General features: G+C 44.8%; 2 protein-coding genes across 5 annotated transcripts; both read right to left on the reverse strand.

The window, feature by feature from the left end:
* Positions 1-57: 57 nt before the first annotated feature.
* Positions 58-2,585, reverse strand: LOC121586115 (zinc finger protein 771-like). 2 transcript variants are annotated; one of them, XM_041902608.1, is made up of 2 exons: positions 2,511-2,585; positions 58-1,905 (listed from the first exon to the last, which is right to left on the reverse strand). In XM_041902608.1, the coding sequence occupies exon 2, from the start codon at positions 1,849-1,851 to the stop codon at positions 679-681; it is 1,173 nt and encodes a 390-aa protein (XP_041758542.1). In that variant the 5' UTR covers positions 1,852-1,905; positions 2,511-2,585; the 3' UTR covers positions 58-678. The 2 variants fall into 2 exon arrangements, with proteins under 2 accessions (XP_041758542.1, XP_041758541.1); XM_041902607.1 differs by lacking the exon at positions 2,511-2,585 and adding an exon at positions 2,343-2,504.
* A 7,135-nt stretch (positions 2,586-9,720) lies between these two features.
* On the reverse strand, positions 9,721-24,136 carry LOC121585353. 3 transcript variants are annotated; one of them, XM_041901729.2, is made up of 3 exons: positions 23,958-24,136; positions 20,464-20,529; positions 9,721-13,126 (listed from the first exon to the last, which is right to left on the reverse strand). In XM_041901729.2, the coding sequence occupies exon 3, from the start codon at positions 13,050-13,052 to the stop codon at positions 10,038-10,040; it is 3,015 nt and encodes a 1,004-aa protein (XP_041757663.2). In that variant the 5' UTR covers positions 13,053-13,126; positions 20,464-20,529; positions 23,958-24,136; the 3' UTR covers positions 9,721-10,037. The 3 variants fall into 3 exon arrangements, with proteins under 3 accessions (XP_041757663.2, XP_045074751.1, XP_045074750.1); XM_045218816.1 differs by having other exon boundaries at positions 20,459-20,529; XM_045218815.1 differs by lacking the exon at positions 20,464-20,529.
* Between the last annotated feature and the right edge of the window lie 1,814 nt (positions 24,137-25,950).

The raw sequence follows: 25,950 nt of genomic DNA on the forward strand, positions 1-25,950 counted from the left end.
TATGAAAGACACACAAAGATAATTACACCTTAGTTGCTACAAAGGAAAGGGAGAGAGCAGAAACAAAAAATACTTTATTTTATTCCAAGATCACAGAAATGGCTAGAAAGAACCAACATGTCCTTGTGATATGGCCAATGCTGCTTATAACACATTTTCAGCCAAACTCCTGTAAAAAAAACTAACAGCATTTTCAAAAGACAAACTATCATACAATGTTTGTAGTTATCTGAACCATACAGACTGATTTGATACTGCATATGTAAAAATGTTCAATGTCATTTGACAAACACACAACTCATAATAAAATAAAAAAATGGAGTAAAAAATTAAATCTAGGCTACTGACAGATTAGTTGTAAATTGAATAGTTAGATAAGAGTTAAGATGGTACCTTACGAAAAGGGACCAAACCCATAACCCATAGAAGATGTTTATGTCCATTGCAAATGCAGTGGGTTCACATTTGCACTGTTCATGTCTGCAGTACTGGGAGGGAAGAGGTTAATTGTTGGTATAACAGCTGACTTGGTTTGGTGAAGGCGCTTTTATGCCACATTCACGTGCAAGTCGGAACTAGGAAACACGGAAATGTCCTACTTGCTAACTGGTTGTAGTTATACACGTGCCGAGTTCAACCAGTTAGCAAGTCGGAAATTTCAGAGTTTCCTAGTTCCGACTAGCACGAGAACGCATCCTCAATCACAAAACAGTCATCATCCGAAACCTCTGTTTTTACAGAAACGGCAGACAACCCGGTGCCCCTATCCGGGCCTACTGCCTTGTGGTCGTATACAGTTACATTCGTCGAAGTTTGAATGTTGAACGCCAGCTCCTTGTCACCATTCCTTCGAGGCAAGGAGTATGGGCTGGTCCCCTCCTTCCCTTTTCTGTGACCATTGAGCTGTTTGCCAGACGTCTGACCCAGTTCCTGCGCAAAAAAGGACGCCGCCATTGTGCAACGGTGCCTCTCGAGCAGCTTGACAGTTTGGAAGAGCTCCTGACACACTCTACACTTCAAGTATTTTGTTCCAGAAGTCCCTGGAACGGGCTGCTGTGAGACCATATGCATCCCTAGCTGCAGCTCCCCACTGAACGGGTCAGGACAGTGCTGACGCTGGACAACCTTCTTAGCATACCCCGCGGGCTGTTTCCTGTTACTCAGCACTGTGGCAGTGGTGAATCTGGTTTCAGGAGTTGCCCGATAAGAGCCACACTGGTGGTGGCCAGGCTGGGGTGACTTGTTGTTGCTGAGCAGGAGCAACCCGCACCGCAGGCAGCCATGGACTTTATTTCTTGCATGAGTGTTGTGGTGCCATAAGAGTAAGTCTTTTGTTGCAAAGCCCAGTTCACAGTAGGCACACCTGTAGGGCTTTGTCCTACCAAACTTGCGCAGGGTCTCCACCAACACCACTGGCTGGAATTGGTGCCAGAGGTCCGTTGTTGGGGCACTTGGACCAGGTGGAGGCTTTGTGGCTCGTTGCATAGGGGCCGATAGCATCGGAGTTGGTGCAGGCACAGCCCAGCTTTCCTGCCCAGCCCAGCTTCCCTGCCCCGCCTTCAATACCAGCCTCGAAAGCTGCTCCTTGTACTCTCTCTCCCTCTGATATTGTTCCTTCTTTATGGTGCTATAATTAATTACCGTGTGGCCTGGTTCATGTAATCCGCTGTGGTCCATCATATCAACATACATGGAGAACTCTGTTCCACAGGAGCAGATGTAACCCGCTGCAGGACAAAAGTGGTCATGAAATGACGTTTGGTCTGGAAAGATCATTTCACAACTAAAGCAAAAAGGGGGTCCATCATCACCATGCTCCCTTTTCCCTTTCATATAGTTCCGCTTTTGCATCTTGACCTGTCCTTGATGCGATGATTCATGTAGAATAGGGTCTCTCTGGAGTGTCTGAGGTAACAAAAAGGATATTAGTTTTGAAAGCCTGTTCAACAGTACTGATTACAAATGATATATCCACAGGGAAGTATTGCATAAAAAGAGGAGCACATAATTCAGCAACACAACAGTAGGTAGCTGTAGGGCGTGCTAGCCTTTAGACTTAACTAGCTAACTAGCCCGGCGCTGGTCCATATTTGGGGGTCTGCCTCATCATGGACTATATGGCGGTCTTTGTTTCTTGGACCAGCAGGGTGTTCAAAAGCGAAAACCCAATCTGCAAACTATAGCTTAATAATACATCGACACAAGTAATTATATTTGGTATATATACACACCGAACTATATAGCTAGCCAGCCTAGGAAATGTTTGTTAGTATAGTTAGCTAGCTAACGTTAGCTATCCATCCCCCAAACATAGCTAGCCTAGCTAACGTTAGCAGCATTACCTTACACCTGCGAGTCACTGCTATCCACGTTCATATTACTGCCATTGATCATCTAAAATTCGGACATTTGTAATCTAGCGATGCCATTGCTACGTAACCTTATTCATATTTCATAACCTTATAGGCTGAATTTTGGAACGCAGCAGCGAGGTGGAAAATACAACTTACTTCGTTTCGTTGGCGGGTAAACTTGCAAATACAATGTAACACTGCCGCCTGTCGGGTTGGAGAATGCAAGTTGATTAGTTGAGTCAAAGAGGAAGAGGCGAAGCGAGAGGGTTTACTCCGCCCAAAATCTGTCTACAGAACATTAATTATTCTTCTTCTGTGGGTTTTATGGAGGACTACATCCAACAGTTGTATTGCCGCCACCAACTGGACGGTTTGAAACCCAAAATAAAATAAAATCCATACTTAGTGATTCTAACAATCCACCCTAATAAAAAGAGTACATTGCCAAAACAAACAAAACTTCCACTTCTTCCTACTTTTGGTTCTCCAGATCTCTTTTCTCAAGCCGTAGGACCTGAGAAGGTGGTACGTCTTTTGCTAATATTCCATGTAAATCCTTTGCTGTGAAATCTTTCAGCCCCAGGAACCGATCTGCTGCAATCACAATGATTTCAATCTTCCTAGATCTTTTCTCCATCTTGGCAGTGCCATTTATCACCATTGTGATAAAGGCCACAAAGTCCACCTTTTGAAACTTTAAAATGTCAGGATCCTCTTGGTGTAAGACAACCCCTGCAGCCTGCAATGAAGACCTATCCACTGGAGCTTGTTCCACCATTGGGGTGCCAGAGCAGCAAATAGCTTTGACTGGGCTGAGCGGGAACTGTGCTTCCGTAGAGGTAGGGGGGCTAGCAGGCCAGAGGTGGATGAACGTAGTGCCCTCGTTTGGGTGTAGGGTCTGATCAGAGCCTGAAGGTAAGGAGGTGCCGTTCCCCTCACAGCTCCGTAGGCAAGCACCATGGTCTTGTTTTAGATGCGAGCCTCAACTGGAAGCCAGTGGAGTGTGCGGAGGAGCGGGGTGACATGAGAGAACTTGGGAAGGTTGACAACCAGACGGGCTGCAGCGTTCTGGATAAGTTGGAGGGGTTTAATGGCACAGGCAGGGAGCCCAGCCAACAGCGAGTTGCAGTAATCCAGACGGGAGATGACAAGTGCCTGGATTAGGACCTGTGCCGCTTTCTGTGTAAGGTAGGGTCGTACTCTGCGAATGTTGTAGAGCATGAACCTGCAGGATCGGGTCACCGCTTTGATGTTAGCGGAGAACGACAGGGTGTTGTCCAGGGTCACGCCAAGGTTCTTTGTACTCTGGGAGGAGGACACAATGGAGTTGTCAACCATGATGGCGAGATCATGGAGCGGGCAGTCCTTCCCCAGGAGGAAGAGCAGCTCGGTCTTGCCGAGGTTCAGCTTGAGGTGGTGAACCGACATCCACACTGATATAAAATAAATAAATAAATAAATTGGTCATTTAACAGACGCTCTTATCCAGAGCGACTTACAGGAGCAATTAGGGTTAAGTGCCTTGCTCAAGGGCACATCGACAGATTTTTCACCTAGTCGGCTTGGGGATTAGAACCAGCGACCTTTCGGTTACTGGTACAACGCTCTTAACCACTAAGCTACCTGCCGCCCTGACGATATGTCTGCCAGACATGCAGAGATGTGATTCGCCACCTGGTTATCAGAAGGGGGAAAGGAGAAAATGAATTGTGTGTCGTCTGCGTAGCAATGACAGGAGAGACCATGTGAGAATATGACAGAGCCAAGTGACTTGGTGTATAGAGAGAATAGGAGAGGGCCTAGAACTGAGCCCTGGGAGACCAGTGGTGAGAGCATGTGGTGCGGAGACAGATTCTCGCCACGCCACCTGGTAGGAGCGACCTGTCAGGTAGGACGCAATCCAAGAGTGAGCAGCGCCGGAGATGCCCAACTCGGAGAGGGTGGAGAGGAGGATCTGATGGTTCACAGTATCAAAGGCAGCGGATAGGTCTAGAAGGATAAGAGCAGAGGAGAGAGAGTTAGCTTTAGCAGTGCGGAGAGCCTCCGTGACACAGAGAAGAGCAGTCTCAGTTGAATGACCAGTCTTGAAACCTGACTGGTTTGGATCAAGAAGATAATTCTGAGAGAGATAGCAGGAGAGTTGGCTAGAGACGGCATGCTCAAGAGTTTTGGAGAGAACAGAAAGAAGGGATACTGGTCTGTAGATGTTGACATCGGAGGGATCGAGTGTAGGTTTTTTGAGGAGGGGTGCAACTCTCGCTCTCTTGAAGACGGAAGGGACATGGCCAGCAGTCAAGGAGAAGAGAGGAGGGGATAGGGTCAAGCGGGCAGGTTGTTGGGCGGCCGGCCGTCACAAGTCGCAAGATTTCATCTGGAGAGAGGGGAGAAAGAAGTCAAAGCATAGGGTAGGGCAGTGTGAGCAGGACCAGCGGTGTCTTTTGACTTAATAAATGAGGATCGGATGTCATCAACCTTCTTTTCAAAATGGTTGACGAAGTCATCCACAGAGAGGGAGGAGGAGGAGGATTCAGCAGGGAGGAGAAGGTGGCAAAGAGCTTCCTAGGGTTAGAGGCAGAGGCTTGACATTTAGAGTGGTAGAAAGTGGCTTTAGCAGCGGAAACAGAGGAAGAGAATGTAGAGAGGAGGGAGTGAAAAGATGACAGGTCCGCAGGGAGTCTAGTTTTCCTCCATTTCCGCTCGGCTGCCCGGAGCCCTCTTCTGTGAGCTCGCAATGAGTCGTCAAGCCACAGAGCAGGAGGGGAGGACCGAGCCGGCCGGGAGGATAGGGGACATAGAGAGTCCAAAGATGCAGAAAGGGAGGAGAGGAGGGTTGAGGAGGCAGAATCAGGAGATCGGAGGGAGAAGGATTTAGCAGAGGGAAGAGATGATAGGATGGAAGAGGAGAGTCGCGGGAGAGAGAGAGTGAAGGTTGCGACGGTACATTACCATCTGAGTAGGGGCAGAGTGAGTAGTGTTGGAGGAGAGCGAGAGAGAAAAGGATACAAAGTAGTGGTCGGAGACTTGTAGGGGAGTTGCAGTGAGAATAGTAGAACAGCATCTAGTAAAGATGAGGTCAAGCGTATTGCCTGCCTTGTGGGTAGGGGGGGACGGTGAGAGGGTGAGGTCAAAAGAGGAAAGGAGTGGAAAGAAGGAGGCAGAGAGAAATGAGTCAAAGGCAGACGTAGGGAGGTTAAAGTCACCCAGAACTGTGAGGGGTGAGCCATCCTCAGGAAAGGAACTTATCAAGGCGTCAAGCTCATTGATGAACTCGCCAAGGGAACCTGGAGGGCGATAAATGACAAGGATGTTAAGCTTGAATGGGCTAGTGACTGTGACAGCATGGAATTCAAATGAGGAGATAGACAGATGGGTCAGGGGAAAAATAAAGAATGTCCACATGGGAGAGATGAGGATTCCTGTGCCACCGCCGCGCTGACCAGATGCTCTCGGGGTATGCGAGAACACATGGTCAGACGAGGAAAGAGCAGTAGGAGTAGCAGTGTTTTCAGTGGTAATCCATGTTTCCGTCAGCGCCAAGAAGTCGAGGGACTGGAGGGTAGCATAGGCTGAGATGAACTCTGCCTTGTTGGCCACAGAACGGCAGCTCCAGAGGCTGCCGGAGACCTGGAACTCCACGTGGGTCGTGCGCGCAGGGACCACCAGATTAGAGCGGCAGCAGCCACGCGGTGTGAAGCGTATGGCCTGTGCAGAGAGGAGAGAACAGGGATAGACAGACACATAGTTGACAGGCTACAGAAAAAGGCTACACTGCATTGTTCTTGGGATAAATGCTCCAACTCTGTAGTTAATATACCCTAACCACACTTCATTAGGGAGACTCCATAAAATAAAATAACATAAACTCTTCACTTTTTCCCTATTCACCACTCGATTCATCCGACGTGCTTCAATCACTCCAGCAATATTTTTCATCTCTTCCAAATCAACTTCCCACGAAACGCCAGATATAACCCCCTTAAGGGGTGCCTGTTCCGAAAAGACACACACAACACTTCAAACGTATCAAATCGATTAAGACACAACGCACTTTCCTTCTGTTCAGCAGAATCACAAAAAATCTAAACAAGCCCGCCTCTCGTGATCCTCATATCCTTCACTTTACCCACCACTCTCTCCACCAGTTTGGATAACTCAAATGGTTTCTTCAAGATTGGTACTCTGCTCAGCTGCTCCTTATTAACAAACCGTACTCCTACTAGATAGGAAGGGTCATTCTCATCACTGTACCCTATTTTGCTCAGTTTTCCATTCTTTTGAACAATACTCCAATTCTCGCGCCATTGTATTCAGATTCCACTTCATCATCCGTTTCCGCCATCTTCAGTGAATCTCTCGTTCAGCTTCAACATTAATTACTTAGCAAGAGAGACGTTTTTGTATGGGGGTCAATGTCAAATTTAGTCAAGATAAAAATTAATAGCTGTTTTTATACATGAGGTTTATTTGATCAAATAGAAGTTTCGTAATGCTTAGGTTGTAACAAGTGTACTGATATAAGTGTGATGCACGGGACATCCCGGCTACTTGGAGAAAAAACACTTCTGGTTATTCCTGGTGAAAATTGAGGCGTCTATGTATATTTAAGAAGCTAGCATAGAATCTCACTCTCCATTGAATACAGGCGGTTGACGTTAACACCCCTAATTGCATATTCAAATAGATATTAAAATGACGAGATGTATCCACCAATCCAAAGAGAAGAATAGGCGGGAGTTTGACAGCCCGCTGTTCCACTCTGTGGACAAGAATCTCATTGTTAGGGTGGAGACAAGCATCGTGTCATTATATCCAGTATCTCTGGTTGAGTCTGGTAATGTGTGAATGAAGGGAAGAGGGGAGCTAGCCTAGTACAAACCATCCTGATCTCACAAGTTAACATTCCGTTCCGCTACACAGAATGTAAGTTCGCGAGATCAGGATGGTTTGTACGACGCTAGGAAGAAGGCAAAGATTGGAAAAATGCTCAATTATCAACATATTCATTATCACACATTATCCTAAAAACAAGTCTGTGAAATATACCGTTTTTAGATGCTCCTTTTTAAGCTTTAATGGTCAACCAGTCAGTCCCCCCCTGTGGTCCATTTACATTTCACCAAATAGTACCAGTCTTTTAAATGGGAAGATTCTGTAAATAGTATAGCCTTTACCTCCTACTTAATTCGTGGCACACAAAAACGGATGTAAGCCCCCTAGAGTCGATTAATGCACTGGTGAATTAATCTAAATTACATTTTAAAAAATCCCCATCAAAACTCAGTTTAAACTAGATGCTTTTTTTTGCATTGGCTGCATCTCAATCCGCCACATCCCCCAGTGTTGCACTTCCGCATCTGTGGTGAAAGGGCTTGAGTGGTTGTCAGACCATGAGACATCCCGAAAACCGGTCTTCTCACGAAAACGTCTGTAGTTTGACCTACAAACTATTATGACCACTCTTTGGAAAGGGGATACTCTCATAAACACCACAAGTGTCGAGACTCGTCTGAAGTCGGCAAGGTCGACTTCTGTTTGGTAGTGTCCGAACCATTTGGGCTACAAACTATTAGGACCCCACACAAAAAGCATTTTTTGCTTACGTTTTTATGTACCAAATAAATTAAAACATTCAATAGGTTACCATCGCATTGTTTACTTGTGTGGCATATTTATTTTGTCGACATTAGGACATTTTACCAAGAAATGTTCTGTTTCCATCAGGCCTGTCATGAGTTTCTGTCAGGTAATTCATACACATAAAATGATTGGAAACCTTGTTAGTGACAATCAACTCAAATCTTTCATCTATTAATGGGGCTTTATTAAAACAAGGAGCAACACACACTACATGCTATTTCCTATACATTTCTGTTTTGATGGAAGTGCTCAGATACACTATACATACACACAAACAAAAGTATGTGGACAACCCTTCAAATTAATGGATTCGGCTATTTCAGCCACACCCGTTGCTGACAAGTGAATAAAATTGAGCACACCACCATGCAATCTCCATAGACAAACACTGGCAGTAGAATGGCCTTACTGAACAGCTCAGTGACTTTCAACGTAGCACCATCATACGATGCCACCTTTCCAACAAGTCAGTTCGTCAAATGTCTGCCCTGCTAGAGCTGCCCTGGTCAACTGTAAGTGCCGTTATTGTGAAGTGGAAGCATCTAGCTCACAGAACAGGTCCGCCGAGTGCTGAAGCACGTAAAAATTGTCTGTCCTCGGTTGCAACACTCACTAACGAGCTTCCAGATGCAGTTTGGAACATCAGCACAAGAACTGTTCGTCGGGAGTTCCATGAAATGGGTTTCCATGGCCGAGCAGCCGCACACAAGCCTAAGATCCCCACGCGCAATGCCAAGCGTCGGCTGGAGTGGTGTGAAGCTCGCCGCCATTGGAGCAATGGAAACGTGTTCTCTGGAGCGATGAATCACACTTCACCATCTGGCAGTCCAACAGACGAATCTGGGTTTGGTGGATGCCAGGAGAACGCTACCTGCCCCAATGCACAGTGCCAACTGTAAAGTTTGGTGGAGGAGGAATAGTGGTCTGGGGCTGTTTTTCATGGTTTTTCTTACTTCCATTGACAGGAAATCTTAACGCTACAGCATACAATTACATTCTAGATGATTCTGTGCTTCTAACTTTGTGGCAACAGTTTGGGGAATGTCCTTTCCTGTTTCAGCATGACAATTCCCCTGTGCACAAAGCGAGGTCCATACAGAAACGGTTTGTTGAGATCGGTGTTTAAGAACTTGACTGGCCTGCACAGAGCCCTGACCTCAACCCCATCGAACACCTTTGGGATGAATGGGAACGCCGACTGCGAGCCAGGCCTAAAAGGGGGGGACCAACTCCATATTAATGCTCATGATTTTGGAATGAAGTTCGACGAGCAGGTGTTTACATACTCTGTAGTGTATATTCACTTACAATTGTTTCCTCCACAATGCACTGATAGCTACCACACTAAGATATAACCATCAACGTTTTAGCACAACCTAAAATAGCACTTGAACAATAAGTGGCACATTTTAATGATGGCTGAAGAGGAGTTAAAGGGATACTTCAGGATTTTGGCAATGAAGCCCTTAATCTACTTCCCAGAGTCAGATGAACTTGTGGATACCATTTTTAAGTCTCCGCGTGCAGTTTTAAGGAATTCGCTAACTAGCGTTAGCGCAATGACAAAGTCTACGGTAACTAGCAAAACTACCTCTAACTTCCTTCATACTTTATGCAGAGACATATAAATGGTATCCATGAGTTTATCGGACCCTGGGGAAGTAGATAAAGGGCTTCATTGCCAAAATCCCAAAGTATCCCTTTAAGACCAAGCTAAGAACATCATATGTAAAAATGTATGCACACATGACTAAGTCGCTTTGGATAAAAGCGTCTGCTAAATGGCATATTATATTATTATATTGCATTTTACAGCACAATACAACAGTTTACAACTATGACCATGAAAATAGGTTCAAGTGAGCAAGAAAAGTATATTGCTAGACAGTGAAAATAGAATCAAAGTAGTATAGTACAATAAAATGATTATATGGTTACACAAGACATCCCTCAAATCAATAACCGATCTTGCAAAAACATTACTTTGCTAAAATCATTGTTCATATATGTTCACTTGGATTATGATTTTCAGAGCATTCATTCTCATTATTCTGTAACCTGCGCTGTGTCTCCAGACAAAATGCAATGGACCTTTCTGCGGTGGTCTTTCAGTGACCGGAGGCTGGGATAGAGGCGCTGGCAGATGAGGCAGCGGAACGAATTGGTCTGGTCGTGTGTTTGCAGGTGTTTCTGGAGTCCCTCCACAGTGCCAAACCAGCGCACGCACACAGGGCAACGCATGGGCTTCAAGGCAGGTTTGCACATTCCATTTAGCTGGTGAAACTTGAGGCTGAGGCCATTGGGGAAGTCCATGCTGCAGCGAGAACAGTGGTTTGCCTTCGCTGAAACGGCACCTCTGTCACCTTTGCACCGATTCCAGGAGAGGTGCTTTAGCAGCGCGCCCCGACTGCAAAAGGTGTTGCTGCATCGTATGCACACACTGCGCGGCTGCTGCTTCCTAGGCTTCCGCAGAGGTTGTTGATTTGGCTGAGGACGCTGCGCTGGCAGAGTGTGTTGCGGAAGCGCAGGTCGCTGCTTTGGCAGGGGCTGCCGACGTTGACGTGGCTGCTGTGGAAACCTCAGCAGTAGAGGTGGAGAGCTCTGCGGTTGCATTCCCCCGTACATCTGGTGCCGAGGTTGCATGTGCACTTGTAGGTGGACTTCATAGTCTGCCCAGGAACTCAGTGTCTCACCACATGTGGGGCAGGTGTAGGACTCCTGTGCATGCTTTTGCAAATGCTCTAGGAGGAGCCGTGGGGATGTGAAGCCTGCCCCACACTCACACGTCACTCTCCTGGGGAGAACATTGGGCAATGACATAATACCCCAATTTGCCCCATTATCCTCCTGACTTTTACTACTTTGTGCCCCGAGACGTGGTGGTGCCTGGGCTGCTGATATGCACTGTTGTAAATGTCCATTATCATTCCTGGCCACGGTTCTACTTAACTGGCACTTCTTCCTATGAACCAACATGTTATCTTTGCGGTTAAAGCTCCTCCCACAGACATGGCAATCAAATTGGAATTGACCCTTGTTGACTTTCTGTGCTACCGCCCCGAAGGTAGATTGTGGCAGAAATGACCTATTTCCACACAGCCTTTGATGCTTTTTTAATGTGCACCCTCGACTGTAAGTTTTCTGACATCTATAGCAGGGAAAACGTCTAGCACCGTCTTTTATGAAATAAGGCACGCCATCCTTGGTGGACTCGACATTACCCTGAGAAATAGGTTCTTGTAGCATTAAATCATCGTCGTCTTCTGCATCTACTGCCTCAATCAGCACGTCGATCTCAGAATCATCTAAAGGCATTGTCCATTCTCCATCTCTCCCTCCTTGTTTAAAACTATCGTCACCTACTCCATCTCCTTGCTGTAGTGTCGCAGATCCTGAATCAATTTCTCCTGGTGTTACATGTTTGGAAACTTTGGGATCGAAGGATGAGAAGCTTTTAGGTGAACCGGACCAGAGCAAATCAGGAAACTGAGGATGTTGCCTTGCAGATATCACCTCCTCCTTTATCTGACGAGTGATGTCAGTGCCCACACCGATGCTTTTGGAGATCAGAGGCCTCTGGTTGATGCCTGTGAAAGGCTCCCTTGCTTTAATGTTTGTCCCAAATGCAGAAGGATTGGGTGGCCCCTGACACTTGTGCACATTGAGATTATACCTACGGGCATAGCTGTGCTTGCACACTTGACAAAAGTACGGTGTCCTAGCTTTAACATTTTGGAAGCTTCTTTGCTGTTGTTGCCTCTTTTGCTTTTGATTATGGAATGATGCAGTCTTGTTGATAGAGGGGTACTTACTCCCCACTGAGGTAAGGTGCTGGGGAGCCAGGGGACAGATGTGGTTGTCTGGCAGGGGTGGTTTTCCAATCATCAGTTGTTTACAGTGACGACAACACTTCACTATCTCTTTCCTGTGTAAGGCATGATGCACTGTCAAGCTGTCCAAATCCTGAAAAACTCTCCGGCAGCGGCCACATTGATATCTCCCCTGTGTGGCCCTATTGCTAGAATCAATAAGCTTTTGGCGGGTCTCAAGAACTACCACAGGGCAGAAGGTCTGAGTCAAAGATATGATACCACTACTGCTAGATGGACGGGTTATTGTCTTTGCACCAGACTTTGTAAGCAGGTGTCGTAACTGGCCAATAGTTGGCCCTGCTGTGGATGCTGCTGTTTGTTTGGATTCTGTGGTTACCTCCACTGGTATAAGCTCTCTTTTGGGGACCACATGTCTCTTGTGTCTTAATGGGTAGTGTTGAGCAGGTTGAAAACGTTTCATGTAGGCATTTGCTATCATCTTCATTATTGTCTTATTCTTAGGTGCGCCGGCATCTTCTGAAGCTACGCTGCTTGTGACGGGACAGTCTGTATCCTCAGGAGACTCATCCTGGACGGATTGTGCTGAGGGTTCCTGTGCAGTAGAGATGTTCTCAGGTTGGTCAAGCCCTTCAGGCTGTAATTCTTGCTCACTTGGGCCTGGAGGTCTGGTTAGGGCAATAAATCCCTTATTTGTATAGACTTCAGGAACGGTGAATGTGCTATTAAGCGGTGGGAGAATTGAACTAGGTATGACAGGAGATAGGGGTGAGGAATGAGAGGGGGGACTGAGGCCCAAAATGGTTTGGCTAAGGGTTGGCTGAGGGGAGACTGGTTGGGCAGGTTCAATCAGACTGCATTCTCCTTGGCTCGAATATCTGGCATCAGTCTCCTGGGTCTGCTGCTGGGGGGTTGAGACATGAGATCTTTTATGCTCAAGCATTTCATTAAAGTTCTGAAACTCATCCCCACAATCACAGATAAAAAGAGAGGGAGCCGGGGTCTCAGGTAGTGCTTTGCAGCAGTGCTGGTCTAGGAGCTCATTGTTTGAAAACACTTCACCACAGTGAGTGCAGAGAGGCTGCTTCTCAGATAGTGGTGGTTGCTTGTCATATTGAACTGCATGAGAAGCTTGGTGCACCAACAAGGATGCCAATCCAGTAAAGGTGGCTGAACAAGCCACACAGCGATACATTTTAGGGGATGAGGTGCTTCCCTGAAGGCCAAGCATTGTGGTACAAGACAGTCACAGTACAAAGGGGGGCTCAGGTGTCCTCAACTGGCTGATCTTGGGTTGTCAGTTTCCTGAAAAATGAAGAAGAAAACACATGTCAAGAATATATGATCAAATTATCTCCTCAAAGTGTGTAAAATTAGTAAATCTCCAAACTCAATCCAAGCTAAATAAAGTTTACAGATACAGTATATACACCTCATTTCTGAAACTATTGACCAAATGACCTAGCCTACATTCTTATCTGTAATTCAATATGCTCCTCCACAATCTCAGCAATGATTATATAATGAATATAGATCCACACAATAACACTTCAGCTACACTGATGTCATGAGGATACCTGGGCCACCTATTGAGATGAGCCTTTTGTTCAGTAAATCAGGTAATAACTTAGGTGAAAAGGAAACTGGAGTGCAACTTTAATTTCAAGTGATTAATAGATATGATTCATGTATAGACTGGATCAGTGGCGTAGGACGCACCCCTGCGAGGCTCCCCCAAAAAAATATTTAGAATGACAGAAAAGTAGCTTTTAAACTACAAAATTCTCAACCTCAAGGCAAAACCTGTAGAATAGCATGAGATTACCTATAAAACTGCAAAACAAACTCTCTGCCCCATGGGGAAAAAAAGTGTAGAATTGCAGGAAATTGGCTTTAAAACTGCACACCTTTCTCTCTGCCCAATGTCAAAATGTGTAGAATTGCAAGTAGTTGCCGGTTTTACTGAGAAGGGTGTGATTGCAGCCCGCAATTCTGGGCGTTCCTGCACGTGGGCATTCCTACATCTGCAGGAACCCCTCTTTATACCTCTATTGGTCAATTTTTAAGCAAGGACTCCGGTACACAGGTGGGGGCGAGACCACTAGCTAGCTGGGACACCGGTAGACAGTGTCCTTCGCCCCGCCTGCCGAGCACTGCTTTCCCGCAGTCCTGTTAACGTTATGGTGAGGGTGTCTGTTAATTTATTACATCACTTCATTACAGCTTTGATAAAAGAGGGGTGGGGTGGCTGGTATCCGTTACAGCTGCTATCCAACACATCAGATAAAAAATAAATGTAAGCTAAAACATAGCACATTAATGATTACAAATACATTTAAGCTAAAACATAGCACATTAATTATGCAAGAACACCACGAATTACGGGCCGCAATCACACTATTGGTTTTCCTAAAAAACTGTTTTCCTTTAAAAGGACCTTGTGGCGCTTCAATTGGTCAAAAGCATTGGGACGTCAGAGTATTTGCATAAAGTTCAGTTTCCCCAACTTCGGTCCCGCCCCCGCCCTTTTCACGCTCCCTCGCGCATGCTCGCGTCGCCCAACGGTCCACAAAATTTCCTTCCGTAGGAAGGTGGGGGTAATTTCGTGAATATTCATGATTCGACACAGAACCCATTGGGTGATTGGTTGAGCCTTCTTGAGTGCGTGAGGTAACACAGATGCTCTACAGCGCTGTCTGTTTAGCTAGCTCGTGCCACTGGCATGAGCAGTTAGCGCCAACCGAACAATTTGGGAAAAGCTACTTTAGCTGGTAATAAATGAAATCCTCACCAGCTAGCTACCAATCGATTTTAGTTTCACTGTCCGATCATTCTCTTATTACCTTCCCACAAACGGTCTGCTACGTGTTGCTTGATATGAGCAAGTTAACTCAAAAGAATAGGACATGCATCCACGACAAGGTTTCTGTTAGGAAAATGTGGACATTTGAGAAATGTACCGGACATCCATATGCACGCATTAGGGCGTCCACCCACGGTGTTCAAAATCACATTTAGATTATTGTAATTCATCTTAACAATAGAAATTAGCCTGTAAAATTGTAATATAAAAGTAGAACAATGTTCTTATACCAACATGAAAAGCAAAACATAGCCCGCTGCGTCTTCATCCCTACTATAAATCATAAATGAAAATCATTTAAGAAAAAAACATTTAGCCAAGAAGCCTACACAGGAATACCATTTCAAAATATTATATTTGTATAAGACAATTTGCTAACTACCTATTTGTATGAAAATGTTCATTAATAAATAAAACACAGCTGTTTTCAAATACAATCTAAGCCTCTAATTTAATTTCGCCTAGGCAGTAACATTTTAATTAGGCCTAATAAATAAAACATGGCCGTCTACGAACACCAGCCGGTTATGGCTGAAAGGGATCCAGCTTTTGTCAAATTAACGTCAGATTAGATTTTCGTAGCAGGTTGATTTACGTAACAAGGCCCGCGCCATGCATTTATGAAAGCACTTGTTAACAAAGCTCAAATTACACTGAATAAAAATGTAAAGTGTTGGTTCCATGTTTCATGAGCTGAAATAAAAGATACAATAAAATGTCCATATGCACAAAAAGCTTATTTCTCTCAAATGTTGTGCACAAATTTGTTTACATCCCTGTTAGTGAGCATTTCTCCTTTGCCAAATTAATCCATCCACCTGACAGGTGTGGCAAATCAAGAAGCTGATTAAACTGGTTCTCCTCAGACTTGACTGCCCTTGACCAGCACAAAAACATCCTGTGGCATACTGCATTAGCATCGAACAGCCCCCGCGATATGCAACTTTTCAGGGAAGTCAGGAACCAATATACACAATCAGTTAGGAAAGCAAAGGCTAGCTTTTTCAAACAGAAATTTGCATCCTGTAGCACTAACTCCAAAAAGTTTGCTACAGGACACTGTAAAGTCCATGGAGAATAAAAGCACCTCCTCCCAGCTACCCATTGCACTGAGGCTAGGAAACACTGTCACGACCGATAAATCTACAATAAATCGAGAATTTCAACAAGCATTTTGCTACGGCTGGCCATGCTTTCCACCTGGCTACCACTACCCCGGCCACCAGCTCTGCACCCTCCGCTACAACTTGCCCATTCCCCCCGCCTCTCCTTCACACAAATTCAGACAGCTGATGTTCTGAAAGAGCTGAACAATCTGGATCCTTTCTTTCTAAAATTAGCCGCCAAAAATTGTCGCAACCCCTATTACTAGCCTGTTCAACATCTCTTTCGTAACGTCTGAGATCCCCAGAGATTGGAAAGCTGACGCGGTCATCCCCCTCTTCAAAGGGGGTGACACTCTAGATCCAAACTGTTACAGACCTATATCCATCCTGCCCTGCCCTTCGAAAGTATTTGAAAGCCAAGTTAACAAACAGATCACCGACCATTTCGAATCCCACTCTTCTCCGCTATGCAATCTGGTTTCCGAGCTGGTCATGGGTGCACCTCAGCCACGCTCAAGGTCCTAAACGATATTATAACCGCGATCGATAATACACAGTACTGCGCAGCCGTCTTCATCGACCTGGCCAAGGCTTTCGACTCTTTCAACCACCGCATTCTTATTGGCAGACTAAATAGCCTTGGTTTCTCAAATGACTGCCTCGCCTGGTTCACCAACTACTTCTCAGATAGAGTTCAATGTGTCAAATCGGAGGGCCTGTTGTCTGGACCTCTGGCAGTCTATGGGGGTGCCACAGGGTTCAATTCTCAGACCGACTCCATTCTCTGTGTATATCAATGATGTCGCTCTTGCTGCTGGTGACGCTCGGATCCACCTCTACGCAGACGACACCATTTTGTATACATCTGGCCCTTCATTGGACACTGTGTTAACAAACCTCCAAATGAGCTTCAACGCCATACAACACTCCTTCCGTAGCCTCCAACTGCTCTTAAACACTAGTAAAACTAAATGTACTAAAACTATATGTAACGCTGTGTTGTTGTTTTTAATCGCACTGCTTTGCGTTATCTTGGCCAGGTCACAGTTGTAAATGAGAACTTGTTCTCAACTGGCTTACCTGGTTAAATAAAGGTAAAAAAAAAAAAACTGCATGATCATTACACTAGTGCACCTTGTGCTGGGGACAATAAAAGGCCACTAAAATGTTCTGTTTTGTCACAACACAATGCCACAGATGTCTCAAGATTTGAGGGAGCATGTAATTGACATGCTGACTGCAGGAATGTCCACCAGAGCTGTTGCCAGAAAATGTAATGTTCATTGCTCTCCCATAAGCCGCCTCCAACATCATTTTAGAGAATTTGGCAGTACGTCCAACCAGCTTCACAACCGCAGACCACGTGTAACCAGCCCAGGACCTCCACATCCGGCTTCTTCACCTGCGGAATCGTCTTGAGACCAGCCACCCGGAGGGATGATGAAACTATGGGTTTGCACAACTGAAGAATTTCTGCACAAACTGTCAGACACCGTCTCAGGAAACCTCATCTGCGTGCTTGTTGTCCTCACCAGGGTCTTGACCTGACTGAAGTTCGGCGTTGTAACAGACTTCAGTAAGCAAATGCTTACCTGCGATGGTCACTGGCATGCTGGAGAATTGTGCTCTTCATGGATGAAACCCGGTTTCAATTGTACTGGGCAGATGGCAGACAGCGTGTATGGTGTTGTGTGGGCGAGCCGTTTGCTGATGTCAACGTTGTGAACAGAGTGCCCCATGGTAGCGGTGGGGTTATGATATGGGCAGGCATAAGCTACGGACAACGAACACAATTGCATTTTATCGATGGCATTTTGAATGCACAGAGATACCGTTACGAGCAGTGGTGTGAAGTACTTATGTAAAAAAAACTACGTAAGGAGTGCTTTAAAGTATTTTGGGGTATCTGTACATTACTTTTTATATTTTTGACAACTTTTACTTCACTACATTCCAAAAGAAAATAATGTACTTTTTACTCCATACATTTTCTGTGACAACCAAAAGTAATCCTTACATTTTCTGTCCTGCTAAGCATAAAAAATGTATCTGGATCTGGCGGACTCACTAAACACAAATGCTTTGTTTGTAAATTATGTCTGAGTGTTGGAGTGTGCCACTGGCTATCTGTAAATAAAATAAAACAAGACAATTGTGCCGTCTTGCTTGCTTAATATGAGGAATTTGAAATGATATATACTTTTATTTTTGATACGTAAGTATATTTAAAACCAAAACTTTTAAGTAGGATTTTACTGGGTGACTTTCACTGTTCCTCAAGTCATTTTCTATTACGGTTTCTTTACTTTTACTCAAGTATGACAATTGGGTACTTTTTCCACCACTGGTTATGACATCCTGAGGCCCATTGTCGTGCCATTCATCCGCCGCCATCACCTCAGGTTTTAGCATGATAAAGCACGGCCCCATGTCGCAAGGATCTGTACACAATTCCTGGAAGCTGAAATTGTCCCAGTTCTTCCATGGCCTACATACAGGGAGGGCAAAAAGTATTTGATCCCCTGCTGATTTTGTACGTTTGCCCACTGACAAAGAAATTATCAGTCTATAATTTTAAATGGTAGGTTTATTTGAACAGTGAGAGACAAAAAAATCCAGAAAAACCCATGTAAAAAATGTTATAAATTGATTTGCATTTTAATGAGGGAAATAAGTATTTGACCCCTCTGCAAAACATTACTTAGTACTTGGTGGCAAAACCCTTGTTGGCAATCACAGAGGTCAGACGTTTCTTGTAGTTGGCCACCAGGTTTGCACACATCTCAGGAGGGATTTTGTCCCACTCTTCTTTGCAGATCTTCTCCAAGTCATTAAGGTTTCGAGGCTGACGTTTGGCAACTCAAACCTTCAGCTCCCTCCACAGATTTTCTATGGGATTAAGGTCTGGAGACTGGCTAGGCCACTCCAGGACCTTAATGTGCTTCTTCTTGAGCCACTCCTTTGTTGCCTTGGCCGTGTGTTTTGGGTCATTGTCATGCTGGAATACCCATCCACGACCCATTTTCAATGCCCTGGCTGAGGGAAGGAGGTTCTCACCCAAGATTTGACGGTACATGGCCCCGTCCATCGTCCCTTTGATGCGGTGAAGTTGTCCTGTCCCCTTAGCAGAAAAACACCCCCAAAGCATAATGTTTCCACCTCCATGTTTGACGGTGGGGATGGTGTTCTTGGGGTCATAGGCAGCATTCCTCCTCCTCCAAACACGGCGAGTTGAGTTGATGCCAAAGAGCTCCATTTTGGTCTCATCTGACCACAACACTTTCACCCAGATCTCCTCTGAATCATTCAGATGTTCATTGGCAAACCTCAGATGGCCCTGTATATGTGCTTTCTTGAGCAGGGGGACCTTGTTTTCTTGGTGACTATGGTCCCAGCTGCCTTGAGATCATTGACAAGATCCTCCCGTGTAGTTCTGGGCTGATTCCTCATCGTTCTCATGATCATTGCAACTCCACGAGGTGAGATCTTGCATGGAGCCCCAGGTCGAGGGAGATTGACAGTTCTTTTGTGTTTCTTCCATTTGCGAATAATCGCACCAACTGTTGTCACCTTCTCACCAAGCTGCTTGGCGATGGTCTTGTAGTCCATTCCAGCCTTGTGTAGGTCTACAATCTTGTCCCTGACATCCTTGGAGAGCTCTTTGGTCTTGGCCATGGTGGAGAGTTTGGAATCTGATTGATTGATTGCTTCTGTGGACAGGTGTCTTTAATACAGGTAACAAGCTGAGATTAGGAGCACTCCCTTTAAGAGTGTGCTCCTAATCTCAGCTCGTTACCTGTATAAAAGACACCTGGGAGCCAGAAATCTTTCTGATTGAGAAGGGGTCAAATACTTATTTCCCTCATTAAAATGCAAATCAATTTATAACATTTTTTACATGCGTTTTTCTGGATTTTGTTGTTGTTATTCTGTCTCTCACTGTTCAAATAAACCTACCATTAAAATTATAGACTGATAATTTCTTTGTCAGTGAGCAAACGTACAAAATCAGCAGGGGATCAAATACTTTTTTCCCCTCACTGTACTGACCAGACATGTCACCCATTGAGCATGTTTGGAATGCTCTGGATCGACGCGTACGACAGCGTGTTCCAGTTCCCACCAACATCCAGCAACTTCGCACAGCCATTGAAGAGGAGTGGGACAACATTCCACAGGCCACAATCAACAGCCTGATCAACTCTATGCGAAGGAGATGTGTGACAAAAAAATTGAGGGAACATTGCTTGAGGACCACGCGTTTTTAACGTGAGTAAATATAGAAACACGCACTGACACTAATGTCCCAGCAGCTTGAGGATTCATTAGCCTATGTATATTTGCCTTTGAAGTTTGAGCACATCGACTGGTATTTACATCAATGAATAAAAAGCATTATTTAGCAATGGATTTTAAAATATTTTTCAGGACAATTTGGCTGAGAATTTATATCGTTTTTATTTTTAGCCAAAAGCTGGCATTTACCTGCTAACGGAAACCCAGCTATATTTCAGTAATTAGTTATGCTCCTAAATGCGCTGGTCAGTGTCTTAAAGCAAACTAATTGCCAGTTATTGTTGCCCGTGGTGTAATCATGTCTAACCAGTTGGCTAATGTAGCCTGTGTGCCATGAGCAGATACACTTTTGAAGAGATGGAATCATATTACCGCACATTGAGTACGTTGCTCATGCGTCAATGCGGGGCATTCTGGACGATTCTGGGACAAGGAGGACTCTCCTTCAAGAAGTGAATGGGAATAAATTAGCATGAATTTCTTCAACAAGAAGTACAACATTACAAATATTTTCCAATATGTTAAATAATTAACTTGTGCTCAGTAATATCGTATAGCTTTGGGAATCGTGACATTACATACTTTCGAGGAAAATAAGCAGGTTTCTCAACTCGCACCCTGACTTTGAGAAGGGATTGCATGACGATTAGCTTAGCAACTGCGTGACGCAGCATGACAACATGAACGCGATTGGTCAACAGTCTGCTGGGTGAAGAGTTATGCCGAATTCAAGACAACTGGGAACTCCCCCCCCCCAAAAAAAACTAGCGCCGACTGGGAAAAAACATTAACTTTCATCCAACTCGGAATTCCAAGTTGGAAACTCAGGCCTCTTTCTAGAGCAGACTTTCCGACCTGAAGATCACTACGATTTGACCGTTTTTCTTCTTCTTCTTCAGAGTTCCCAGTTATCTTGAAAGCACCATTATAAGTTCCTCCACTCATTGCCCAATGGGATTACTATCTCTAATATCTCTGCCATGAGCTCCCAAGTCGAGATAGCTGTGTCTTTTGGCGTCACAAGTTGGCTACTGCATGGCCAGTGTGAGTTAGCATACTAGCTATCCTTCTAAATGAAGTGGTTACTGGATAAACTAGCTATGAGTTGAACATATTTGGCTGAAAACAAACTAGTAGCCAGTTATTGCCCATGATGGAAACCAGAGGAGGCTGGTGGGAGGAGCTATAGGAGGACGGGCTCATTGTAATGGCTGGAATGGCATTAATGGAACAGTTTCAAACATCAAATATATGGAAACCACGTTTGACTCTGTTCCATTGATTCCATTCCAGCCATTACATTGGGCCCGTCCTCCTATAGCTCCTCCCACCAGCCTCCACTGGTGGAAACGCATCTAACCCACTGGCTCCTGAAGCGCCTGTCCCCATAAGCTCCCGAGTATAGCTAACGTTAGCTCACTGGCGTCGCAAATTAGCACTTCGCTAGCTAGCTGAGCTGTTTCAGAAGAAAACGGATTATATGAATCAAATACTGTAGCAAGCTAGCAAGCCCTCCTCGTTATTGGGGCGTGGGAATGTCAGATTTGTATTTACATTTTATGTTAACATTCATTGAAATTGGTGGTTACTACTGATTTCAGATCCGAGGTGAGAGAAATTGTCTGCCATGTTTTGTAAGGGCTCAGAGTGATGTCATGCACTCAAGAAGGCTCAACTTATCACTCCAGATGTTCTATGCCAATACTCATGAAATGTCCTCCCGCAGCTGCAGGAACGTCCGCCCCCTCGCATCCCATTGGTTCCTGCATGAACACCCCCTCCTCGAGAAAGACATCTTCATGCCAGTGTTGCCAACTTAGTGACTTTGTTGCTATATTTAGCGCGTTTCAGACCCCTCTAGCGACACATTTTTTAAAAAAGCAACTAGCGACAAATCTAGCGACTTTTTCTGGTGTTATTGGAGACTTGGAGACTGACGTGAAAGCACGTATCGTTCTTACTCTTCTCAACGAGCAGCGGGTGCTGCCGTGGGCCCCACCCCCACCCGCCGTGGGCCCCACCCACGTCCCAAAGCACTCACAGGCAGCCCAGTCATCGCGCAGCAGTCCCTCCCAGCTGCAGTCAGAGCAGGAGATGTTCCCCGCTCCGCGTCCAGACTGCAAATGAATCGCGCATGCGGGAAGCCGCCGCTGGCTGATGTAAATGTAGAGTGTTTTTTACTCACTTTTTGTCTCTCCCACGACGTTATTCACAATTACATGCACATGGCCAATAATGCAAATTATGTGATGACGTCTTTTAGGACAGCCAATAGGTACTTTCCTTACTGAGGAGTTGGCAACACTGCTTCATGCTTGTGTGACACTTTTGAATGTGGTTCAAAAGGGAAATAAAAGTATTATCTGAGTTTTTCACTCCAGACTGCTATGTACCGGAGTCCTCCTTACTAGCTTCCCTCACCGTCGTTAACATAACTGCGGGAAAACAGTGCCCGACAGACGGGGGCAAAGGGCAGTCTAATGGTGTCTCCCCCTGCCGTATGCTACTTAGCGCCACCGTGTGCTAGCTAGCTTCCTGCTGCGCACCAGAGTCCTCCTTACTAGCTAGCTAACACAGTGTCCTTCGCTCCCGCGTGCCAAATACCTGCCCTCGCTAACATAACTGTGGAAAAACAGTGCCCGACAGGCGGGGGCGAAGGACACGGTCTACCAGTATACGGCTAGCTAGCTACCGTTGTCGCCCCCGGCCCTTCTTCTGTGGGGTTTATCGGCTGTTGGATGCTATTGTGTATTACAACCACCTACTGTACTGGAGGAGCCCCCCCCCAGCTTAAAAATTGACCAATAGAAGTATAAAGAGGGATTCCTGCAGATGCTCCCGGAATTGCGGGCCCTTCTTGGAAATTTCGCCAACGGTCCCCGCCCACTTTGCTTCCTTTCATTTAAAATGAATGGGGCTCGGTTATTTCATGCTAGGTGGATTTCAGGTGTTAGGGGGGTAGAAGTTATTGGCTACATGGAGCAATGGTGTAGGGATAAAGCATTATTTTAAGATATTTATACAGAAGTCAAGAAAAACGCAGGGCCCTGATATCAAGAAATAAACCATATGTATCTGATTTACTGCACATCAACATGTCTTCATTACATAACACAATCTAGTAAAATGTATCGACTTCCCTAAAATTATGCACCTGATGACAAGAGCGCGCTAAAAGAAAACATGCATGATTGCAATAACATTTGTTGTTGTAGCAAATCAGCGCTTCACGCCATATTGGTGGGTTATCTATAGCTTTATAATAATCCATGACATGTCTAATGAAAATAATTAGTAAACTAGCTAATTAGGTAAGTGTTTGGAGAGTACATACCTACCAATCAAACTAAGCAGCTATACACGTTTAGAAATCCCACGAGCTTTCTGTAGCGCATTTTCAATTCGACGATAGCAGACGTAGCCAGCTAACGTTAGCCACACAATCCACCATTACATTCGCTGACTAGTTCCAGAAATTAGTGATCCAACTACTGCTTTTAAACTATAGCTAGCTAACAAAAACGTCTGTATGTGCCGTGTGTAGTTGAGAACAAAATTACCTAGCAAAAAAAAAACATGCATTGACGATGTCCAAGAAAGCGTTAGTGAACAAAAGCCAGCTAGCTTGCCAACTAGCTAGCCTTGCTAACAACACACCATAATGTGGTTAGGTAACGTTAATGTGACCCGACATCTTTCAATACAATTCTTCCAGATGATTGTGAAAGTTTCGCTTATTACTCATAACAGGACAAATGAACATATTGTCAAGTTGTGGAAAAATGCTAACGTTAGAAAGCACAATTTATGTATGTCATTCTGAAATGTTCTCGTCGTTCAATGAAAACGACAATATATTTAGTAAACTTACCATCAGTAATTATCGTTTATTACAGTATTTTGTGTCATCCAAGGCTACTTTGGTTCAGTATCGATTAATTTGCATATTTTAGACGTATTATTTGTAGCCACGCTGCTTTTCGGGTCGTGCATTCCGTTGATGTGTGCTGCTACACAGCTGTAGAAAAGAGGGGTGCGTTCCAGGTGGTCTTCGTCACCAGTCGCGCGCACACGTTATTTTTCATCGGTTATGGTTACGTTAAAAACGGACTGGAACGTAACCAGTCGCTCTGGGGGCGTTTTTTTCTAATTCCTCCCAACGAACTGGGTAGCAGACTGCTGTAATCTTAGAACATTCCGCCCACTAGAGACTCGGAGTCAGAGGGCTAAACCCAAACTCATAATGGCATACTGATGGGAACTGTAAATAATTATTCAGGCCAAAAACGGCGCTTAATATAAGCCTCTATAACTTTATTCTATAGCCTACTTTTTGTACTTCAGTTTGATGGCGACTCAAATCAACAATATACTGAGAAATGTAATCCCTGCACATTATACCATCGAAACTGGAGTACTTTATATTTACTATTGAGATGTTTTTACTGCCGTTTAAAATAGGCAAAGATATGAAGGATATTGTTCTCTGAATGGTTATAGCTAAAGATTGCCAACGCAATGGAAGCTGTATCCCAACTCACCTGTTAAGCAGATGGGGTCTTCTTTTCTGGTCTTTATTTGATTATTATTTACTCTCCAGTCAGAATACATGTATATAATACAGGAATATATATATATACACACACATAAATACTGAACAAAAATATAAACGCAACATGCAACAATTTTACAGAGTTACAGTTCATATAAGGAAATCAGTCAATTGAAATAAATTCATAAGGCCCGAAGCTATGGATTTCACGACTGGGCAGGGGTGCAGCCATGGGTGGGCCTGAGAGGGCATAGGCCCACCCACTAGGGAGCCAGCCCAGCCAATCAGAATGAGTTTTTCCCTCAAAAGGGTTTTCTACAGACAGAAATACTTCTCAGTTTCATCAGCTGTCCGGGAGGCTGGTCTCAGATGATCCCGCAGGTGAAGAAGCCGGATGTGGAGATCCTGGGCTGGCGTGGTTACACCTGTTCTGCGGTTGTGAGGCCGGTTGGACGTACTGCCAAATTCTCTAAAGCAACGTTGGAGGCGGCTTATGGTAGATAAATTAACATTACATTCTCTGGCAACAGCTCTGGTGGAAATTCCTGCAGTCAGCATGCCAATTACACACACCCTCAAAACTTGAGACATCTGTGGCATTGTGTTGTGTGACAAAACTTCACATTTTAGAGTGCCCTTTTATTGTCCCCAGCACAAGGGTTACCTGTGTAATTATCATGCTTCTTGATATGTCAGATGGATGGATTATCTTGGCAAAGGAGAAATGCTCACTAACAGGAATGTAAACTAATATGTGGACAAATTGAGAGAAACATTGAATTTCCCTTTGAGCATGGTGAAGTTATTAATTACACGTTGGATGGTGTATCAATACACCCAGTCACTACAACGATACAGGTGTCCTTCCTAACTCAGTTGCCGGAGAGGAAGGAAACAGCTCAGGGATTTCACCATGAGGCCAAAGGTGACTTTAAAACAGTTACAGAGTTTAACCTCTACGGGATCGGTGTCCCGTATACGGGATGGTTGACCTAACGTGCGCTAATGTGATTAGCATGACTGTTGTAGGTAACAGCAAACTTTCCAGAACATAGACATGTCTTATATGGGCAGAAACCTATTACAGTGGGGGAAAAAAGTATTTAGTCAGCCACCAATTGTGCAAGTTCTCCCACTTAAAAAGATGAGAGAGGCCTGTAATTTTCATCATAGGTACACGTCAACTATGACAGACAAATTGATGGAAAGAAATCCAGAAAATCACATTGTAGGATTTTTAATGAATTTATTTGCAAATTATGGTGGAAAATACGTATTTGGTCACCTACAAACAAGCAAGATTTCTGGCTCT

This window comes from Coregonus clupeaformis, unplaced genomic scaffold, assembly GCF_020615455.1.
Source record: "Coregonus clupeaformis isolate EN_2021a unplaced genomic scaffold, ASM2061545v1 scaf1821, whole genome shotgun sequence".
In the NCBI taxonomy this organism is placed as follows: Eukaryota; Metazoa; Chordata; class Actinopteri; order Salmoniformes; family Salmonidae; genus Coregonus; species Coregonus clupeaformis.